Here is a 19,681-nt window from a genome sequence, read left to right as displayed (position 1 = left end):
TAAACAACTCGAATGTATCTGCCTTTTCTCTTCTTACTTCATTCGTTTTGAGTAATCTGATCGGTTGTAGCAAGAAGGGAGGTTCATTTGTGTTGTTCCAAAGTGCAGACTGTCAGCTAAAAATGTGTGGAATGTATGGGACATGATCCCCGGAAAAAATTCTGTCGACTGTCTGCTTCATTACATTTCTTCTCGCCTTGTTTGCTGGATTTTCAGAAGCCATGAGAATGTGAGCCTTGACGTCTACCTCATAAGCAACGTAGAGCGTCATCCGTTTCAATCCCATGATGCATCACGCCTCACAATCGAACAGTCTGAAACAGCTGATTGGAAAAGGATAAACTGATGGTTGGTTGGAATCAGAGACTGTAAAGGTTGGAATACTTGTCAGATTTTTCTTTGCCGGTCGCCTTTTGTTTGCAGTTCCACCACAAATTAGACGGATAGCCAAAAAGGGGTTTTATGTGTTTCCGATTGTCTGTTTATTGCCAGTCCACGACGGGTGTCTGTCACAATTCTTTGCCCTGCGATCGGGAGATATTCGGCCTCTAGCAACCTGAAAACATCAACTGGTACTATGGGAATTCTTTAAGTTTATGACTGTGCTGGGCGTTTATTTGGTAAGGAAACACGTCTCTTGACAGCCTCAAGAATCAGTCACCTCATTTGTTGTGTTAGCTACCTTACGATTTGAGTTGACTAGACCTAGCTGTTATGCAAGCTTTCGTTTCAAGCTGACGCGTTAGCTAGATTGATCAAGTACCATCATTAGCCAGCCAGGCAGTTACCTTCTCGACATTCTGAATTTAGCTAACATTAGTCTAATTAACTAGCTTATGACATCCAGCACGGTGTTGTGTTACTCTTTTATAAATCAAATGACATGTCGTTGTTGTTATTGACTCCTCTTTGAGATTCTGTGGGTTCCTGAATCTGGGTTTTTAAAAAATAAACTTGCACACTAGCCAAATGCTAAGCAAATAACCAACTCCTTTCGAATGGGACCTACGTAAGATAGTTAGCTATGTGCAATAAACATGTGTCACGAGTGCTGGCTACTTGCAGTGTAACATTAGCTGTCATAGCTCCCTAAACGTATTCCAAAGCGATTCCAGTAACTTGTAAGATATACGAAAAGTGGTCCTAGCGTTTATATTGATATATGCAGTCGTATGTTTATTAACTAGCTAGTTCTTGTATTGTATTTGTATTAACATTATTTGTCTGAGTATCCTTTTTATTACTCAGTGAATAGGCTGTCGATTATTTTTGAGTTGTTTCTTACAGACCTAAAATTCGGAACGCGGTTCTCAGTACGGAAAAACATTCAAGAGCATTCAAGAGAACTCTTGCTTTGAGCTGTGCAGTATTTTTTATTTAATTTCTTTTTTATAGCGGTGCTCGTTTTTGTCTAGATAAGTAAAATATTATTCCTACTTAAATTCTGCAATTGACCATAACCACACGAAGAGAACATGCCTCTGTTTTAACTCACAGACGTGCAACACGCACATTATTCACTGCAAAACGTTTCGGCTACATTTCTACTTCTCTTTGTTGGTTCTCATGACTTGGTGAATAGGGAAGTTGCAAACTACTTGCAAACATTTCCAGTGTTTGAAAAGTGTGACTCGACTTCCCTTCCCTGCCCGTGTCATCTGATAAAAGATAGTCTTTGACAAACTTATGAATGCCTGCAGCCTGACCAGTGTAAACCGAAAGCTGCCGTGTAATGGCAGCGGCAGTCTGGTGTTACCTAATAAAGCAATCATTGTACAGTAAGAAGACCGCGGAGCAATTCTGGGATAGATTCTTGTGATCTAGACACTGGTGTTAAATGTACAAAACGAGTGAAGTATTTGTTATTTGTTTTTTTTTTAATAAAAAGCATCAATTTATGGGCCTACTTTTGCCAAATTTCCATTAGGTCAAAATGTAATAAGATATTTCGACGTGGGTGCTTGAATATGGGGGGGGAAAAACACACTAGGAAAGCATTGTTAATATAATGGAACTACGCAGTATTCCGCTTATGGTAGAACAAAAACTACGGAAAGTGGAACTAATAAAAATGTAAGAATGTCAAAGTAACAAACTGGACGCATTAAGGGTCCTGTTTGTGGCAGTCGTGCTACGGTGCATTCTGGTCAAGAGCGACCTACAGTACTCTAGAATATCAGTGGTACTGTGTCATGAATACAAAAAATCAGTGTCAACAAGAAGGCACAAATTAAGGCCTGTTTGTAATCAATAAGTGTAATGAACAGCAATTGATATTTAGACAATTGACAGTACCAACAGACAGATAACATATCTTCATGTGTTAACATATCCTTATACTGCAATACTTAGCTGAATAAACATAGGCTAACTGCAGAAGGGATCTGTTTGAATTATGTGTATAAGACCCTAATCTTTTGGGATGTGCAGTCCACATTGGAGTGTGTGCTAACTGTTATTAGGTGGGTCTTCATTTATTGAAGTTTGAAAGAGTCACTGTAGCAGAAATGGTTCCAATAGATATTTGACATTGTTGGTAATTGACACCTAGGAGATAGGCTACACAGGAATGATCTACTTTTGTATTATTATTATTAGTAGCAGTAGTAGTAGTCATAATATTTAGTAGTGGTGATTGATTTTTGTGCCACATTGAAATCTTGGTTTGTAACCAAATTGCTGTGTTTCAGTGTGTCATGTGACTGAAGTGAAGGAAGTGCAATGCTTTCCACGCACACACCTGAGAATGGGCCCGAACAAAAAGAAGTCAAACAGGTAAAATGCTTGGTGCAACAGCACCTCTCAGTGCCTCTCTGTACCTGTCTCTTATTAGGTCAAGGCAGCAGTGATTCATTCGTTAGAGAAATTATTGTCTACAGTAATTATATTAAATGTGAACATGAGGGTCACATACTTATAACCTGAAAAACCACAATAGCGGGTTCAGGTGAAAGGTAACACTCTGGAAGACTCAATGCACAGGTGAAACACACAGGAACTGAGGCAAACACATGAACTGAGTTAAGTTTGCAGCCATCTTGCAGTGCTGTGGAAAGTCTGGACAATGGCAGTTCTCTTACTCTCATGGTACCAAACTCAGTACTCATTAATCAATTTGTTCTACATTTTATTATGAAATGGCTTTCTGTCCAGATATGTTATAACACAGGTGTCAAACGCCAGTCCTGTGAGGCCGCAGAGTCTGATGGTGTTCTGGCGTGTTACTCAGCATTTGTGGTTCATTGAAGTCATTGGTTTGCTGAAGAATCTGCAGTCCTTGTTCTCAAGGTCTTGATTGGCAGCTGATTGAAAGGAACCCCTGAAAACCCACAGATGTTGCAGCCTGTTGGGAATTTAGTGTGATGCCCCTATGTTAGAAAATACACCCATTTTAAGTGACGCTTGTCATTCAAAACTTTGAATCAGACATCCACAAATGGTAAGAGTGTTCCGTATTCTTGTCAGTGTTGGTGAGTTTGCTATAAGGTGGAAAAGTGTCATTAGATCATCTGCTATTCCTCTTAGTCTTTAAACAGACAGCCTGCATTTTAAGACCGATAAAAGGGCAATTATAATCAAGCAAATAAACCAGCCCTCCTGATGCCATGCAAGACCTGTGGAGGAAGGCCAGAAATATTTGTCGGCTGTTGAATCTTGCATAACCTGTTATCCAGTAGAATCAGGTGATGGGCTTGTCATCGTAACAGGGCACAGTCACGCAGTCATTTGCCCAACACCATAAATCACATGACAACCTTGTTGCCGTTCTCCACAATAACTCTGACTTCTACATGGGTGATAGTGCAGAATCACTTACTTAAGGGAAATGAACAAACACATAAAAAAATTCAGACCTGCTGTCTGGTATTGTTACCAATTGAGGAACTGGAGTCTGGTTTTGCCTTGAGAAATGAGAAATAAATACTGAATTTTATGCGAGCCTCCCCGGCTGCCCTTTAATTTGTACCTTCCCTTTGCCACTCTAGTGGATAAAGAGCAAGTTGGCGCTCTCGCTCAAAGCCCTGCAGAAACGCTATGTGACGACCGACGCCGTGGTGACCAGCGAAGACGAGGACGCTAACCTCCTCTGCTGCGCCCTGGAAGCTGTCTTTGTCCATGGCCTCAAGAGCAAGTACATACGGGTGGACGCCGGCGGGAGGGGCCGGAAAGCAGGGCCACGGGGACCCCTCCCCGAGCCGGTCTTCTGGACCCTGCTTAAGACTGTCACTCACCGGTGAGTGACAGCAGAGGCTCAACTCTGAAATGACGTGCATCGCAAAGGTCATGTCAGCCCGTAAAACCGCTTTATTGCATAACTGAACCCAGGAAGTGGCTGACACAGAATGTGCGCACATCTGGTGCCAGGCACTTGAAAACCTTAATGATTTGTCTCATTTCACTTGTTACTTTCAGGCCATGCAGGTACACATAATATACATCTGAAAGTGTATTCTCTTGGAATGTAAATGTCCACGATATTCTCGCATTTCATAGATGTTCATGCTCTGTGTTCATTCAGTTGAAAAACAGTTTAATTTGCCCGAGATATTGCTTTTGTGAATTTTGGACAAATTTAACAAAAGTGAAACCATGACCCTTCTGAGGCAGTGCAGTGGGTGGAAATAAATAATTTACAATTTTCTAAATTCTTCAGCAGCCACTCTGCTGGCCAGTCAGCCTCCCCGTGCAGCTCTTCTGTCTGCGTGACTAATCCCAGCAGCCGTAAGGGGCTTAGCATTGTAGTGCAGCATTGTCTGAGTACGAGACTGAGTCGTCAGTGTGTCAGCATCACAAGATTCCCCCCCCCTCACCCCTCCTCTCCCGCAGGGACGTGATCACGGAGCTGGAGCGGCTGAGCTTCATCAGCACGGACGTGGGCCGCTGCCGGGCCTGGGTGCGGCTGGCGCTGAACGACGGGCTGGTGGAGTGCTACCTGGCGTCCCTGCTGCGCGAGGGCTCCAAGCTGGCCGGCTACTACCAGCCCTGGGCCCTCCTCCTGGACCCCGAGGAGCGGGAGGTGCTGCTCAGCTACCTGCAGGGCCTGGCCTCGCTCTCCTTCCAGCTGTCCTACAAGTCGGCCGTGCTGAACGAGTGGACCGTCACCCCGCTGGCGCTGGCCGGCCTCTGCCCCGCAGCCGACCCCCCGGGCGACCTCCCCCCGGGGGCGGGGCGCAACGGCGCGCCCAAGCGCAAGGAGTCCTGGGACACGGTGTCGCAGTCCTCCGGCGGCTCGGACACCATCGAGGTGCAGCGGGGGGGCCCGGGGCAGGGCAGGGGGGTGTGCGGGAAAAGCGGGCTGACCTCCTCCAACCTCAGCCTGGACACCACGGGCTCTTCGCAGCTCTCCTCCAGCCTGAGCTCGGACAGCCTGTTGCAGGGGAACGGCCACAAGAGCCCCGACAAAGAGCCCTGGCCCTGCGACCTGGACGTCGGCCCCGGCACCGAGGACCCCAAGAAGGGCCTGCGAGAGTGAGTGTGTCTCTGTGTGTGACTGTGTGTGTGTGTGTCTGTGTGTGTGTGTGTGTGTTTCTCTGTGTGTGTGTGTGTGTGTGTGTGTGTGTGTGTGTGTGTGACTCTGTGTGTGACTCTGTGTGTGTGTGTCTGCGTGTCTGTGTGTGTCTGGGTGGGTGTGTGTGTGTGTGTGTGTCTGGGTGTGTGTGTGTCTGTGTGTCTGTGTGTGTGTGTGTGTGTGTGTCTGCATGTCTGTATGTGTCTGGGTGTGTGTCTGTGTCTGTGTGAGTCTGTGTGTTTGTGTGTCTGTGTTTGGCTGTGTTTGTGTGTGTTGTTGCATGTCTGTGTGAAATCTTTTGTTATAACATTTAGGGGGTACACTTGTATAACAGTTAGGGGCTACACTTGTTGGTGTGTATTGTTTTGCAGCCTTTGCCTCGGAAATCCTCAGAAACTCATCTTGATGAATAGGTCCTAGGACCAGTGGGAAGAAACTCAAATGTGGTTTGAACCTTGTTGAGTGAAGGTCATCTGTTCATGACCACAATGGGACACTAACTTTAGCATTTCAGCATTATACCCTTCCCTGGTCAGTACTTTGCCTGAGGTGTTCTAGTAGAAATGTAGCCGTTTAACTGTATTTACAGGATGTGTAAGGAGGATATTGCATTATCGCTTTAGTTTAGTACCGTTAATGAAAGCATAAGAGTGACCATGTCTGGGATTAATGGGACTGAAAGATTATTTTCAGTATAATTGAAAGTTTTTTTGTTTTTTTCCCCTGTCATTGTCTGCAGTGTGCTGATTGATTTTGGGGAGAGCACTCAGTCCAGCCAGGACTCTATGCACGATGACTCCTACGTGTCCAGCCTAGCCCCAGACCATCTTTCAGAGACGCCGGCATCCAGCGGGTCGGATGGCGAGGCTCCCTGCCCCCTGACCCTCCTCACGGACGCCCCCGCCACCCAGCCCTGTGACCCCGCCCCGCTTGCCCCCGCCTCTGAGCCCTGTGACCCCGCCTCCCAGCTCTGTGACCCCATCCGGCTCAGCCCAGCCACCAAGCCATGTGACCCTGCCCCACTTGCCTCCGCCTCTGAGCCATGTGACCCTGCCCCACTTTCCCCCGCCTCTGAGCCATGTGACCCTGCCCCACTTGCCCCTGCCTCCGAGCCCTGTGACCCCGCCTCCGAGCCCTACAACCCCACCACCCCCGCCCCCGTCAAGGAGATGAGGAAACCTGCAGAGAGGCCAGTTTCCCTGCACCTGCCCAGGGCAGAGGCCAGGAGCCCCTCCCCCCTGCAGGCCACCCTGTGCCCCGTGGAACCCACCAGACCCCAACAGTCCGGGAGTGTCCTCGGCAGGAGGACCTCCGCTGACTCCCTGCCCTCCCCCACCACTGGGCTCCCAGTGAGTACCACCTCAGTGTTACATGCAGCATAGCATGCAAGGGCATCTGATGGGTACAGCTGTCAATCACTGTCATCTTTCTTCATATTAATCTAATTGCAGTGAGTAAACTGATCAGGCAGCAGTGTAGTATAATGGCTAAGGAGTTGGTCTTGTAACCTAAAGGTAGCAGGTTCGATTCCCCAGTAGGACACTGCCGTTGTACCCTTGAACAAGGTACTTAACCTGCATTGCTCCAGTATATATCCAGCTGTATAATTGGATACAATGCAAGTCGCTCTGGATAAGAGCGTCTGCTAAATGCCTGTAATGTAATCTGAGTGCTCCGTCACAGATTATTTTATCTACTCTCGGCTGGCTGACAGTAAATGTAAGATATGTGGTTCCAAACAGCTGTAAGCATTTTCAGTTTCTCTTAAACATCGTCATGCAACATCATACAAAATGTTACGTAGTCATTCATTAATATAATAATATTAATAATATTGTTCGCTATGAGATGGATGTTCGAGTGTAGTCGGTACATGGGGATTGTTATTTAGAAAAGCACCAACACGTACTGAAGCAGTCAGGCGTTCATTAATCTTTGAGTGCGGCGACGTCCCTTCGCAAGCATTTTAAGTGGTCATTAGAGGCTCAGAGGTATTTGGGTTCTGATGAACTGTGTTCCACTGCAGTGCATAGATGTTTCTACAGCGGGTGTAGTTTAGATGATGAAAGTTGTATAAATAAATATTCATTTTAGCTTTATCAGCCCACTCAGTTTTAGGGCCATGGTGTTTCACACCTAAAGTCAATCGAACCGAAAAGCACACGGGAGCATTTTTGGCTGTGTCTTCATAAGCAGTCTTACGTTTGTACTTTTCAGAAATCCAGCTCCTGGATTTCCGAGGACGACATCTACAAGCCACGCATAGTGGAGACCTCCGAGCCAGAGGAGGCGCTGTGTCTCAACGCTGCACTTGTGAACGGAACCGCATCCCCCATCACAGAGCCGGAGTCTCCACAGTCTCCTCCAAGTGTAGTACATCGCAGACAAGTTGGTGAGCTGTCAATACCCACACTGTACTGGTACCAAAGAACCTGTATAGTGTAGCTGGTGTTTGTTCTAAAGTTCTTGGTCTGTGCTAACTCTCAGTATTAACTACTCAACTCCTTTTTTTTGGATGCTTTCCTTATTGAGTTTTTTTACATTTATTTAGCCAAATACCAAATGATTGACACCTTTTTTCACTGCCTGTTTTTGACAACCCAGTCTCCCTTTAAAAACTTTATCAAGCAGATTTCAGAGTTTTTTTTTTTTTTTTTTTACTTTGACTTTAGAATTGAAAATGGTCGCTCAGTTAATCTGCTGTCAAAAAAATTGTATCGTAATGGAATTCTGGTTGTATAAGATGGACCACTTGTGTTTACTGGTGTTTCCTCTAGCATCGTGCAGAGATAACTGCCTCTAGCCAAATCACATCAGGTGCAGTCTGAAAAATTATCATTTGGTCTCATGTGCTGGTATTACAGCTCTCCACTATGAAATGAGTTGAAGATGCATTAAGGATTGTTGGAGGGTGAAAATGATTAATATCCACCAAATATATGCAGATCCACTCTCGTTCATTTCATATACCACGCTCTTGGGAGGAAGTAAGAGAAAGACCACAGGCATTTTCCACACGTGACCGAAATCATGATTCTTTTTTAGGCATCTGAGACCCAGCACCAAAAATACATCAACAGATCAGTGCAAAAGTAAATTCACTCTTCCCCCCAGCCAATGGCTTACCAGAACTGTTATAAAAAAGCGACTAACACTGCAGTTTGCACTGTTGTTCAGTTTTTCATTCTGTAGTACTATAATTTGTCCACAACAATAGTAAACAGATGGGCGTTGTCTCACCACCCCCCCCCCCCCCCCCCCGTTAAATTCATAGATATTAAAGCCATTTCTTTATCAAGAAATGCGATTTATCGTAGATCCATAAGGAGTAGGACATGATGCTGTGTTGATGTAGGTGAGACTTATTGTTAGGCCAGTGATGCTGAAATCTCACTGTGTTCATCTCAGCCAGACCACTGCTTGCAGCTGGGCTTCATTCACAATTTCCTATTAAGAGTGAATGCACCGCTGCCATCAGACCGCTGCAGTGATATAAATGCTTCAGCCCAATCTGGTTAGTGGCCTTCCCTCAGTGCATTCGATTCAGAAAATGAGTGTTTGCGACTGACCTCCTCTCCTGTTCATTTTTGTAAAGCTGGCCCTCTTGCTCTTCTGATTTCAGCTTTGGACAAAGGTGGTCACTGCTGCCTCGGTTCAGTTTTCTTTGCCGTCTTTGCGTTTCACATAAAGATCAATCCCAGAGCCGGGGAGCAGCAGCAACTGAACCCCGCCCACTGATGGATCACAATGCTCGCCTGTATTGAACTTCATTTCGGTCGACGTTTCGTCGTACTCACTTTCTGACGCAACAGCCTTTTCTCCGTTATCTACAGAAACTTTGTGACATTCCGTTTTCTTCTTCTGTACGTGAAAAGCAAATTTACTTTCTTCTTGGTTGGCAGTTTCTGTCATTTCTGACCACAACTGTTCGGAGTTATCAGATGGTTGCACAAAGGGCTCCTCTATGGGGAAGGGAGGTTGTCCTCGTCACGGTTTCACTATTCTTGGTTAGCGGACTGGTTTGCGTTCACTGAGCACAGAGCCTTGATGACACAATTTGGCTTTCTCCCATAAATTGTCAAAACATCCCCTTTGAGTTCATCTGAAAATGTTCACTCACACCTGAAAGTAGAGAAGCTGAAAATGAAGGATGTGCCCAGTATTTCCCACGGTTCTTAAAAGGCTTTGAAAATACTTTGTTTTTCTAAGAACTAAATAAAGGTCTTCAAATTTCATGAAAATAATAAGGTCCTTATGGTTTGGGTGAGAGAGACTTTTTTTTAGTGATCAACCTGAAACATGTTGCACTTTGTGAATTATGATTTCCTCCTGTTCCTAGATCAGAGTGCAACCCTTTATTCAAAATGGTTGAAACTGGTTTGGTTCTGGATTAACTGATTCTGGAAGTGTCGTTTGCAGAGTAGGCCCTATTTGCAGAGAATGGTTTAGCTTTGGTGTGGCTCAGGTTTGCCAGTTCTTTGAAATATTATTTTTTCCCTTGAATGCATGCAGTTCTGGTTATGAGGAGATTTTATTCTGGTTAACATGAGAATATTAGCTACGGTTTACAAAATATTCTCTAGCTATGTTACTTCTTACATAGTTCTAGCATATGCTATGTGTATCATATGTTAGCTATGCAGCACTAGCTTCAGTACTAGTTGCTTTTTGGCATTTGTTTCTGTTAAGATGAGCATTTTTCTAATACTTACTGGTAGGTCAACATTTTGGGTGATGGGAATTTGTTTTATAGAGGAATGTACGATCAAACATTACCATCTACTGCATCCTTGAAGTGGCTCACTCACCATAAGGCATTTTCGCTTTTAAACATCATAGGCCAAAATGTACCATGGATTGCATTAGGTTTCATAAATGTCTATTTTCAAAACACAGGCCTTGAAAATCTCTGTAGTTTGGCCTGCAATAAACCAGACACAGCATGGTTCATCAAAGAGTTTTAGCATTAAGCATTAAGTTAAGCATTTACAATAATCGCCAATAACTTGTCAACATGAAAATAACTTTGCTTTGTCAGGTAATTGCTCATTTATTTTGTATTGTCATGAATGCTGTTTAAATTGAAGATATGAACTGATATGCGTACCATAAAGGCTGCTGACATTGGGGGGAAAAAAACTGTGCTGTGCAGTTTCTGCATTACATTATTGCTGCACTTTGGTGATCTTGGCTGAGGTAAAAGTACTCAAAATTGAAAACATAGGGTGGCTAGCCAACTGAGGAATGGTATGTTGTACATTTTAAAGGCTAGTTCTAACAGTGCTAGTGTTTGCCTTATTCATTGCTGAATATTGCAGTAATCATTTACTAAACTGGCTAGCTTGCTAGCTTTAAATATGCGTTTATGAACGTCTAGCTGTAGCCACAGCAGCTAACTGCTAGCTATATCGACTTCAGCTAACATTACCTGTCATCCCTTATTAAGCTTAGACTGACTATTTATGGAATGGGTGTGAGCAGCACCTTTTTTCCTTGTTTGTGAATTAGACCAGGTTAGTTATGCTGTAACTTGGTTAGCTTGCCAAGTGCCTTTTCTGTAATGAGGTTGCTAGTTGACTGTCTTACGGGTATTGCCTGCAGGAGATTACCAACATTCCCCAGTGCTGCCTTAATGGTCAGCATTTGTTTGATCAGTGTGCTTGTATTTGTTTACTTGCACACAGTCAAAACAGAGAAGCTCTGCTCACCAGTCAGATGTTGTTGTTGCCCTGGGTGGCTAGAGATATCGTATGTTGTGTGCATTGCGTATTTGGGATGCTTTAACGTGAGCGGCAGGAGGTCGACTGTCAGTTCTGTTTAGGCCAGCAAATTTTATGCTGTTTTAAGTACATATGTTATAGGACTACCCATACCCTACCCATTTATACCAGCACTTGAAATTTAGTGAAGTGAAACCCATACCACTTTATTCTCGTATCACCTGACCAGAATGTCCAACTTGGTGTCTGTAGGTGTATTAGTCTTTTTTTTTTATGGTGCAGAATTGTATGAGAACTGCCAACATGGGTTTTCCCAGGGAAACCCTGTTGACACACACAGATCAAACACATTCAAACCTCTCTCTCTCTCTCTCTCTCTCTCTCTCTCTCTCTCTCTCTCTCTCTCTCTCTCTCTCTCTCTCTCTCTCTCTCTCTCTCTCTCTCTCTCTCTCTCTCTCTCTCTCTCTCTCTCTCTCTCTCTCTCTCTCTCTCTCTCTCTCTCTCTCTCTCTCTCTCTCTCTCTCTCTCTCTCTCTCTCTCTCTCTCTCTCTCTCACACACACACACACACACACACGCACGCACGCACGCACGTACGTACGTACGTACGTATATGCACACACACACGCACACATTCAAACCCACACTCGCACACAGACACACACATTCACACCTCAAATGGCTGCCCCCACAGTTCCTGTGTCTTATCTCCTATTCTTGAATTTTCCAAGGACCCACAGTGGCCAAATAGTGAATTGGAGTTCCTGACAGGCGTGAGGCGGTTTATGATACGTCTGAGCTCACTACCTCCCACCCCCACTTTGGTTCTGTTCCCCCCCAGGCCTGTCGAACCCTTTCCGGGGGCTCCTGAAGCTCGGCCACCTGGAGCGGCGGGGCGCTGTGGGCATGTGGCGGGAGTACTACTGCGAGCTCTCGCCCTTCGAGTTCCGCCTCTACCTCAACGCCGAGGAGCGCACCTGCTGCGACAACTGCTTCCTGCTGCGCTGCGAGGACATCCGGCCGGCCGCGCCCGACGGGCGCTTCGAGCTGGCCTTCCCGGGCAAGCGCCTCTACCTGCGGGCGCCCTCCCGAGACGAGGCCGAGGACTGGGTGGACCGCGTCATCGAGGCCGTCGCCAAGTGCCGGCCGGTCGCCCGGGACGACCAGTGGGAGGTGCTGCAGCCCTCGGAAGGCGGCGAGGCCGCCCCCCCTCCGCTGCCGCCGGCGTCCTCCTCCGCGCCCTCCAGCCCCGAGCACGGGAGCCTGGAGCCGGCGGAGCAGGCCCAGCTGGACTGGACCCGGCCGTCGGAGCCCGAGGCGGACGCCATCAAGGAGGCCGTGCTCTACCTCTCCCAGGACGAGCACTCCTGGACCCCCCTGGTCTTCTCCCTGTCCCTGGAGGCCCTGAGGGCCTTCCGGGTGCAGGACGGGCGGAAGGCGCTGCGGCACGCCTACCCCATCGAGTCCATCCGCGACGTGGTGCCGGACGCCTCGCTGGGAAGCCCCGCCTTCTTCAAGGTGCTGATGTCCCGGGACACGCTCAAGCTGCGGGCGCAGGACGAGGGGGAGGCGCGCACCTGGAGGAGCCTCATCCGGGGGGCGCTCAACTCCTACCTGGACTCCTGCGAGGACGGGGGCGCCGAGGCGGGCGGGGCCCAGGGCGGGAACATCAACAGGCTGGTGCAGCATAGCCTGAAGGGAGACGGCGTGCTGTTGCCCCACCTCTGCACCCTGCCCACAGAGAAGGGGCTGGACTCGCAGAACTTCAAATGTGCAGGTGGGTGGAGCCTCGTCAACAAGCCACACCTCCCCGTGTAACTTCTGATTGTGCCTTCAACCAAATGTTATGGAATTAATACTTGACCCCTGGTTGTCGTGACTTCTATTTAAGAATGTATTACAAGAGCTTTTACAACAGTCTTTTCAGTATAGCTACTATTAGTTAATGTAAAAGGCCTCATGTAATTTTCAGTTTTTGGAGAATGTTTGTTTGTTTTTGTTCAAGTTGTGTTAAATATTCATCCTGTCTTGGTTTTTTGTTTCCTGGTATATTCCTCAGAATCCCCACCAAAGACTCCCATTTGTGTTTTGGCCCAATAATAGAAATTTCAGACATGGATGTCTGTATTATCACATGCAGGTCATAAAAATATATTTAAAAAAAAGTTTTTTGGTTATTTTTCTTTTACTTTACGTGCAAGTTCCTTTAAGTATAAATTCACAATGGCCGTATCTTGTTTTCTTCCTTATTTGTTTTGTGTTGTTTGATTGAATTTTGCCCGGATCTGCTTTAACGAACCCTGGCGAGCCTACCCGTATGTGTGTTCCGCAGAGCCGAGGAGACGTGTCCTCCTGAGCGTGTGTTTGCGTGACGCTGTTCTTGCCGTGCAGGTTGCCCCAGGCAAATAGGCTTCTCCTTCGGGAAGGCCCGGCTGTGCGAGTTCTCAGGGCTCTTCTACTGCGACGCCTGTCACCAGGGCAACACCATCGTCATCCCCTCCCGCATGGTGCACAACTGGGACCTCGTGCCTCGAGAGGTGTGATGCGTTTCATTTTCGACTCCGTCAGATGTAGCCGTCTTTTGCGAAGGCTTCGGTGAAAACCCATGACCAAAATAATCTACACTCTAGAATTGTCAGTCAGCCCTTTCAAGCTACTTTGGTGGCGGTATTGCCACTGTGTGGAGAACACGCAAAAAAAGACTTTCCGTGTCGTTATTTTGGGGGTGGCATTTCATTTCTTGATTTCGACCGTTTGAACCTCAGTGTGAATTACATCATCGTCACATATACCACAGGACCCCAGTATGTTGGGCGCACACATAGCCAAGAGCAAAAAAGACCTGTGAAAACAAACCAAACTGATGATGATGTCGTGCTTGCCATCAACAAATCTAACAATTTTTTCAGCCCTCAGCTTGACCGAATGATACAAAGCAAATGGCTCATGACCACAGAGTAAACCAGCAAAGTTGTGATGCATCCTGTAATTACGCAATACCGTGTTTGGCCCCGTCAGAGTGGGAGGAGTCTCGGCGACCTTCCGCGGCGTGACCCCGAGTGAAACGAGGTTCCGTGTGTTTCCAGGTCTCGCTGCCAGCGCTAAAGCTGCTGTCCCAGGTAGCCCGGGAGCCGCTGCTGAACGTGGAGTCCCTGAACCCGGGCCTGTGCGAGCACGCCGAGCCCATGGCGACGGTGCACGAGCTCCGCCAAAGACTGCGTCTCCTGGGCGACTACGTGCTGGCCTGCCGCAGCGGCATCCGCAAGAAGATCCAAGACAAGTGAGTCTGAGCCAAAATGGAGTCTCACTCCGCAGGTTCCTATCTCTGCATTTCATTATAGAGCAGCAGTGTCACACCTCCAAAAGTGGTCTTCTGAGGTGCAACAGAAACATGGTTTAGTCACATTTTAATCCATTTTTCAAGCAACCAAATTAGAAAAAAGAATAATCTTTTGTTTAAAAAATGAAAGGGTGTGCAAGACAATGATATTTCAAATTTGGGAAAAGAGGTGGGAGAAGCCTCAAGTTAATGTTTTTTTCTGAAAGATCAGAGCAATTTTTTTAGAATTTTGTTCATTTCTACTATTGAGTAATGTTCAGATCCTAACCGGCTGTACTCTCTAGGCTAGACCAGAGGAATTATTTGCTGGAGTCCTACAACCTGTACAGTGTGACTGACTTACGAGAGGTATGTTAGCCGTTCGCTGAATTGCTGTTTCTGAAATGCAGTAGCTGTAACTTTAACCCATTTAGACCTAAGGCGTCCTCTAAAAAAACATTCTAAAACCTAAGGCATTGTTGTAAACAACCTCCTAAAACCTGGGGGTTTTCTGAAAAACTTGACAGAATTGTCAACGTTCACTAAAACCTTTATTTCTCGGCCTCTGTAGCAGATAGAAACATGAAATAAAACCATTTGAGGGCTTAAACCTTTGGCTTTAATTGGAAATCATTGCCTTTGCCCTAATGTTCATTAACATTTTTTTTAAAATCAATAAAACTGAAAATGTTGACAAATGTGCTTGTTGTTTCCAGCCACATTTTCAATAAAACAAACAAACTGGCAATGGTAGTGCAATTACTATATCAGAGTTTGTTCACGCTCTTGTAACAGAAACGGGCTCACTCTTGTAACAGAAACGGGCTCACTGTTGTGTTCACCGTTAACTTCGGGCACACTGCATTTTCTGTCTGTAGTGTCAGTACTTGGATGATTCCATTCTTCACCACCAGAGGGCGTAAGCTTTTAAAAAATTCTCTGCGCTCTGGCTGCATTGATGTATAGGTCCCTTCCCAACGTGTATTTATGCGAATCACAATGCATTTCATCGGTCACGTGTCATGAAAACGATGCTAGCATCCAAAATGCGCTCACGTCGCATCCGGCTCTAAAGGGAGAAGCATGCAAACGCCGCACCCGGTCTTAAACGGATATACACGCAAATGTTGCATCCGGTCTTAATGGGTTAAGGAATACGTATAGTTGTACACATTCTGTGCTAGGTCTGTTTTAAGTAGCACAAATTTAAACTGGGTGCACTGGAACAGTTACATGTTATGTAGAGGTTTTATTCAGGCGCTTAGCTTGGTATTGATGCAAGACAGAATGACTCATCTCAGCTTGTATATTCATTTATCTTGGTAGGAATTCAGAAATCAGCACTGGACTGATAGTGCTTCCATTGTCCACTCCATCATCCTGAATTGATTGAGATTAGGTTTAAGTTAATGCTGTTCTTGCGGTCACATAGGCAACAGTGTGTCCTTGCTGCTAGGCTAATTAGCGCAGATTGAGTGTCCTGAACGAGCAGGTTGAACATCGACAGTCCTGACGCTGCAGCACTGTGCGCCAACGCTCCCCTCTCTCCCGCCGCCTTGCCCGTCCCGGGCGCAGATCGCAGACGGGCAGCACGAGTCCTTCCTGGGGAACCTGATCCAGTTTGCGTCCAACCACGTCTACCACTGTGACCTTTGCACTCAGAGGGGCTTCATCTGCCAGATCTGCAATGCCGACAACATCATCTTCCCCTTCGAGTTTCAGACCACCTCCAGGTACGGCCGAGCAGACTGGGAACTGCTCCGTTTCAGGGTAATGTACTGGCATTACGGTCATTGTTCATGTCACCAAAGCACGTGCACCCCAAACAGGGGGAGCAATAGGAGCACAGTAGCGAAGGCAGTAACTGCAGCTGATCGCTAAGTGACATGAAATGAGAGGCTGAGACGTAAGGTATGGGGCCCATTTTGGCTCTAAGACTGTTGTCCAGTACAGGTCTGTCCCTGCTGTACGCCTCTGATCTCCACCAGAGAGGGAAGTTTATTCACGCCCTAAAGCTCAGTTGGAAGTTGTAATTGTACGTTTATACTTAAGCTATTTTTGCATGGCTTTCCACCAGAACCCATCCTTGGGGTGTACTGTGCTTGACTGGCATCAGGGTGCACAGTTCCTGGAACTAACTCGATTTGAACAACCTACTGGCACATTGCCATGTAGAACAGAAACTCAGAAACTGCAGCTATAGACACTCAGAAATTTGCTGCACAGTAGTGTACACACCATCATGTTAATACCAGAGTGGGGGGGTGGGGGTCGTACTTGCGTGACTCACCTCTGCCCCCACTTCCTTCCTGCTCTCCGCAGGTGTAGGGTGTGCAAGTCGGTGTTCCACTCGGCCTGCAAAGAGCTGTCTCCCTCCTGCCCTCGCTGCCTCCGCCTGCAGAAGTACCTGGAGAGGGAGCTGCAGGACTGACGGCGAGGCCCCGCCCCGCCCCGCTCCACCCTGCCCCGCCCCAGTGCTTCCTGTCCACGCCCACGGGGCTGCCAGCCTTTTCGCCGAGCCGGCTTTGTTAGGGTGGGAGGCGGCGGCAGCGGCCATCTTTATACAGACTAGCCTCCACAAGTGCCCTTAGGAAGCTGTGCGCACCTCCCCCACCCCCACCCCGAACCGATGCCCGCAGGCGTGAGTGGGCGTGCCGGGAGCTCGGAGCCGCCGGCTGCGCTCTCCATGGGGAACGCAGATCAGCAGAGCTGCCCTCTCCTGTGGGTCCGCGCCGTCCGCTTCTTTCTCTTCAGCCTCTAGTAGCCAAATGCGTCTGTGGACCGTCCGGTGACTCCGTGAGGAAGAGGATGTCACCAGTTCTGCTTTTCCTCACATCGTGGTTCAACGAAGCGTCAGGACTTCCCGTGTCCCTTCTTCACAGGTTGTAGTTTATTCACTTCCTCCTGTGACAGCAACCACCCTCACACGCACAGACATGGCGGGCAGCCATTATCATCGATATCTATGAATGAATATTATGCAAATTTTACTACGATCAAAGACCAGTCACGGGATGGGACTAACATGGCAGAACCAGTGGGCGCAGGGGTTAGCCCAGGGTGCCCTGTGTCTGGCTCTGGCCTTGAGTTCTGCTGCTGGGCCCTCCCGTGCTTCGGTGAAGGACGGACTAACATGAAGGAATCTTCTATTTCCATTTTACCACTGTTTCACAGATCGCCTGTTGGTTTCTCACCGATCTGCAGTTTCTGTCTTTTTTTTACACCTGTTTTTCACTTTGTGTAGGACTTCCTGTTTTTTAAGGATTGTTTACAGGATACTGAGTCCACGTAGCACACTTTGTCCCTCGGTGGCTGTGTAAAAAACAATTAATTGTATGCTTAAATTCATTACGCAAAATGAAGGACAGTGCATTTTACCGTTTCCGGGGGTTGGTAACTGAGGCTGGGACACCTGAGTACACGTTTTTAAAAAAATCAGCACTTGAAAAAAATCTGTGTTATATTGTATGAAGTAGCCTGTGCCTTTATCTGGCTTCGTTCTTCACCATGTGGTGTGCTGTGTATTGATTGTACGGTCCTGCAGCATGCAAACCTCACGGACATTTGTGCCAAAAAAGGACAAAATGGAGCGGAGGCGTCGTCCCGGTTCCCACTGGCCGACCGGTTTCTCCAGGCACTGCCGGTGTATGCGCACTTGGCGGTAAACGCTTGAAGCTCTCACTGTCCGGAGGCATTGAAATGGTTAATACGTTTTACATTTTATGTTGTCTTAATTCACTTCAGTCTCTGGAAATTTTTTTTTTTTTTTTTTTTAATTATGCTTCAGAGAGAGCATTGAATTGTCTGTTAAATTTGTTTTTTTTTTTCTTCCTCATGTTGATTGTCAACTGCCTAATTCTGAGAATGTAAGACTTAATCTTTTTGTTCTGTAGCTATGAACGAGAGTGGCTTAAGATTCCCTTGACTGGTCAACAGAGACTCTGCGTATTCCTGTTCATTGCGTGCTTGGTTCTGCTGGGACCCTACACCTGCCTTACCTGCTCAGCCGTCAGCCCTCAAGATGACTGGCTTCATCATTTCAAGTCATAGGCTCTGTTTCCGTAAAGAAAAAACTGTGTGTGAACTGTCGGCAGAGCCTGTTGTTTTGCCCATTTAAACCATGTCCTTCTACTGGGTGACCTCACCAAGGCATGAAGTCTTGTAATTGCTTTTTGCCTTGCATTCAGACCTTTAGTAGTTTAATGTTCCTGATCTGAATCGGGGATTTGAAAGTAACACTATGGGTTCCCGCTTCTTTGCTTCTTGGAGCAGTTTAGCTCCCTGTGTGTACCAGGAGGAAGGTCGTACGTTTTGCCCGATGACCGATTGCAAGGTTTGAGTTGGAAATCTAATGAAGCAAGCCACAGGCTCGTGGAGAGTGCAGCAACTCCGTTCAACCACAGCTGCCTCTGGCCCTCGCACACTGTGGACACGGGTCAAAGGTCAGGGTTCTCACATGGGTATTGTAGTCCTTGAGACCCTGCGAAGCATGTTGTCATGTCGTCTGTGGTCTGAAGTAAGGGAGGTCCACCACTGGCCCGTGCCTTACGTAGCATAAGGAGGGGCCCTTGCTGTTTCTTCCTTCTTATCACACAAACGCCACAAAGCCCAGAGCACTGTTTTGGTCACTGGTCAGGGATTTTTGGAAAGGAAGAAACCGGGCCTGTTCTCTTACCCCCGGGAGGCTGGGTTTGGAACTGCAGAGCCTTGTGAAAACGACGGTCTCTGGTAATAAGAGCATTACAGCCGGTTTGGTCATGGCTACACCTGTTTACGGCCGTTCCATTTGAAGAGCAGAATGCTTGATTGTGTTCCTGTTCATAACTACCTTTCGCAAACACGCCACTTTATTCATGGGGTTGTGGGGAGTTTCTTTTTGCCCCAGTTGTATGCTTTCAGCAGGATTTTAGTGTGGTTTTTAAAAGGATGCTAATTTGCCAACACCTTTCTAAAAGTAAGTTTGCTTCTCAGATGTTTGGATCCTTCTCACCGGGCTCAATGGTGCATTGTAGATTTTGAAATCAGTTCCAGTAGGATGTAGGTTTGAGTTTAGGTTTGTTTATCTTTTGAAAATTTGCTAAACTTTTTTGTGGGGCTTTGAGCTTTTTAAAAAATATATTTAATCACTATTGTT

The 19,681-nt window shown here is 46.9% G+C and overlaps 1 protein-coding gene across 2 annotated transcripts; it reads left to right on the top strand.

Annotated features, from left to right (window-relative positions):
- The first annotated feature begins 59 nt into the window (after nucleotides 1–59).
- On the top strand, nucleotides 60–19,624 carry plekhm1 (pleckstrin homology domain containing, family M (with RUN domain) member 1). Of its 2 annotated transcripts, none has more exons than XM_035405402.1 (12): nucleotides 60–374; nucleotides 2,691–2,775; nucleotides 3,987–4,234; nucleotides 4,828–5,469; nucleotides 6,249–6,858; nucleotides 7,727–7,901; nucleotides 12,070–13,005; nucleotides 13,620–13,765; nucleotides 14,315–14,508; nucleotides 14,853–14,916; nucleotides 16,123–16,280; nucleotides 16,870–19,624. In XM_035405402.1, exons 2-12 carry the CDS (start codon nucleotides 2,722–2,724, stop codon nucleotides 16,976–16,978), a joined length of 3,336 nt encoding a protein of 1,111 aa, XP_035261293.1. In that variant the 5' UTR covers nucleotides 60–374; nucleotides 2,691–2,721; the 3' UTR covers nucleotides 16,979–19,624. The 2 variants fall into 2 exon arrangements, with proteins under 2 accessions (XP_035261293.1, XP_035261292.1); XM_035405401.1 differs by having other exon boundaries at nucleotides 60–620.
- The last annotated feature ends 57 nt before the right edge of the window (nucleotides 19,625–19,681 follow it).

The sequence above is a fragment of the Anguilla anguilla genome, chromosome 2 (assembly GCF_013347855.1).
Source record: "Anguilla anguilla isolate fAngAng1 chromosome 2, fAngAng1.pri, whole genome shotgun sequence".
Classification (NCBI taxonomy): Eukaryota; Metazoa; Chordata; class Actinopteri; order Anguilliformes; family Anguillidae; genus Anguilla; species Anguilla anguilla.
Note: the sequence above shows the minus strand (reverse complement) of the source record. Positions and strands in the feature narration are given on the sequence as shown.

Bases quoted from the DNA above. Each gene is read 5' to 3' on its own strand.
- plekhm1 (XM_035405402.1), top strand. From the start codon at position 2,722: ATGCTTTCCACGCACACACCTGAGAATGGGCCCGAACAAAAAGAAGTC. The intron at 6,859-7,726 runs GTGAGTACCACC...TGTACTTTTCAG, and splicing joins CCCCCACCACTGGGCTCCCA to AAATCCAGCTCCTGGATTTC. The intron at 13,766-14,314 runs GTGTGATGCGTT...GTGTGTTTCCAG, and splicing joins GGGACCTCGTGCCTCGAGAG to GTCTCGCTGCCAGCGCTAAA.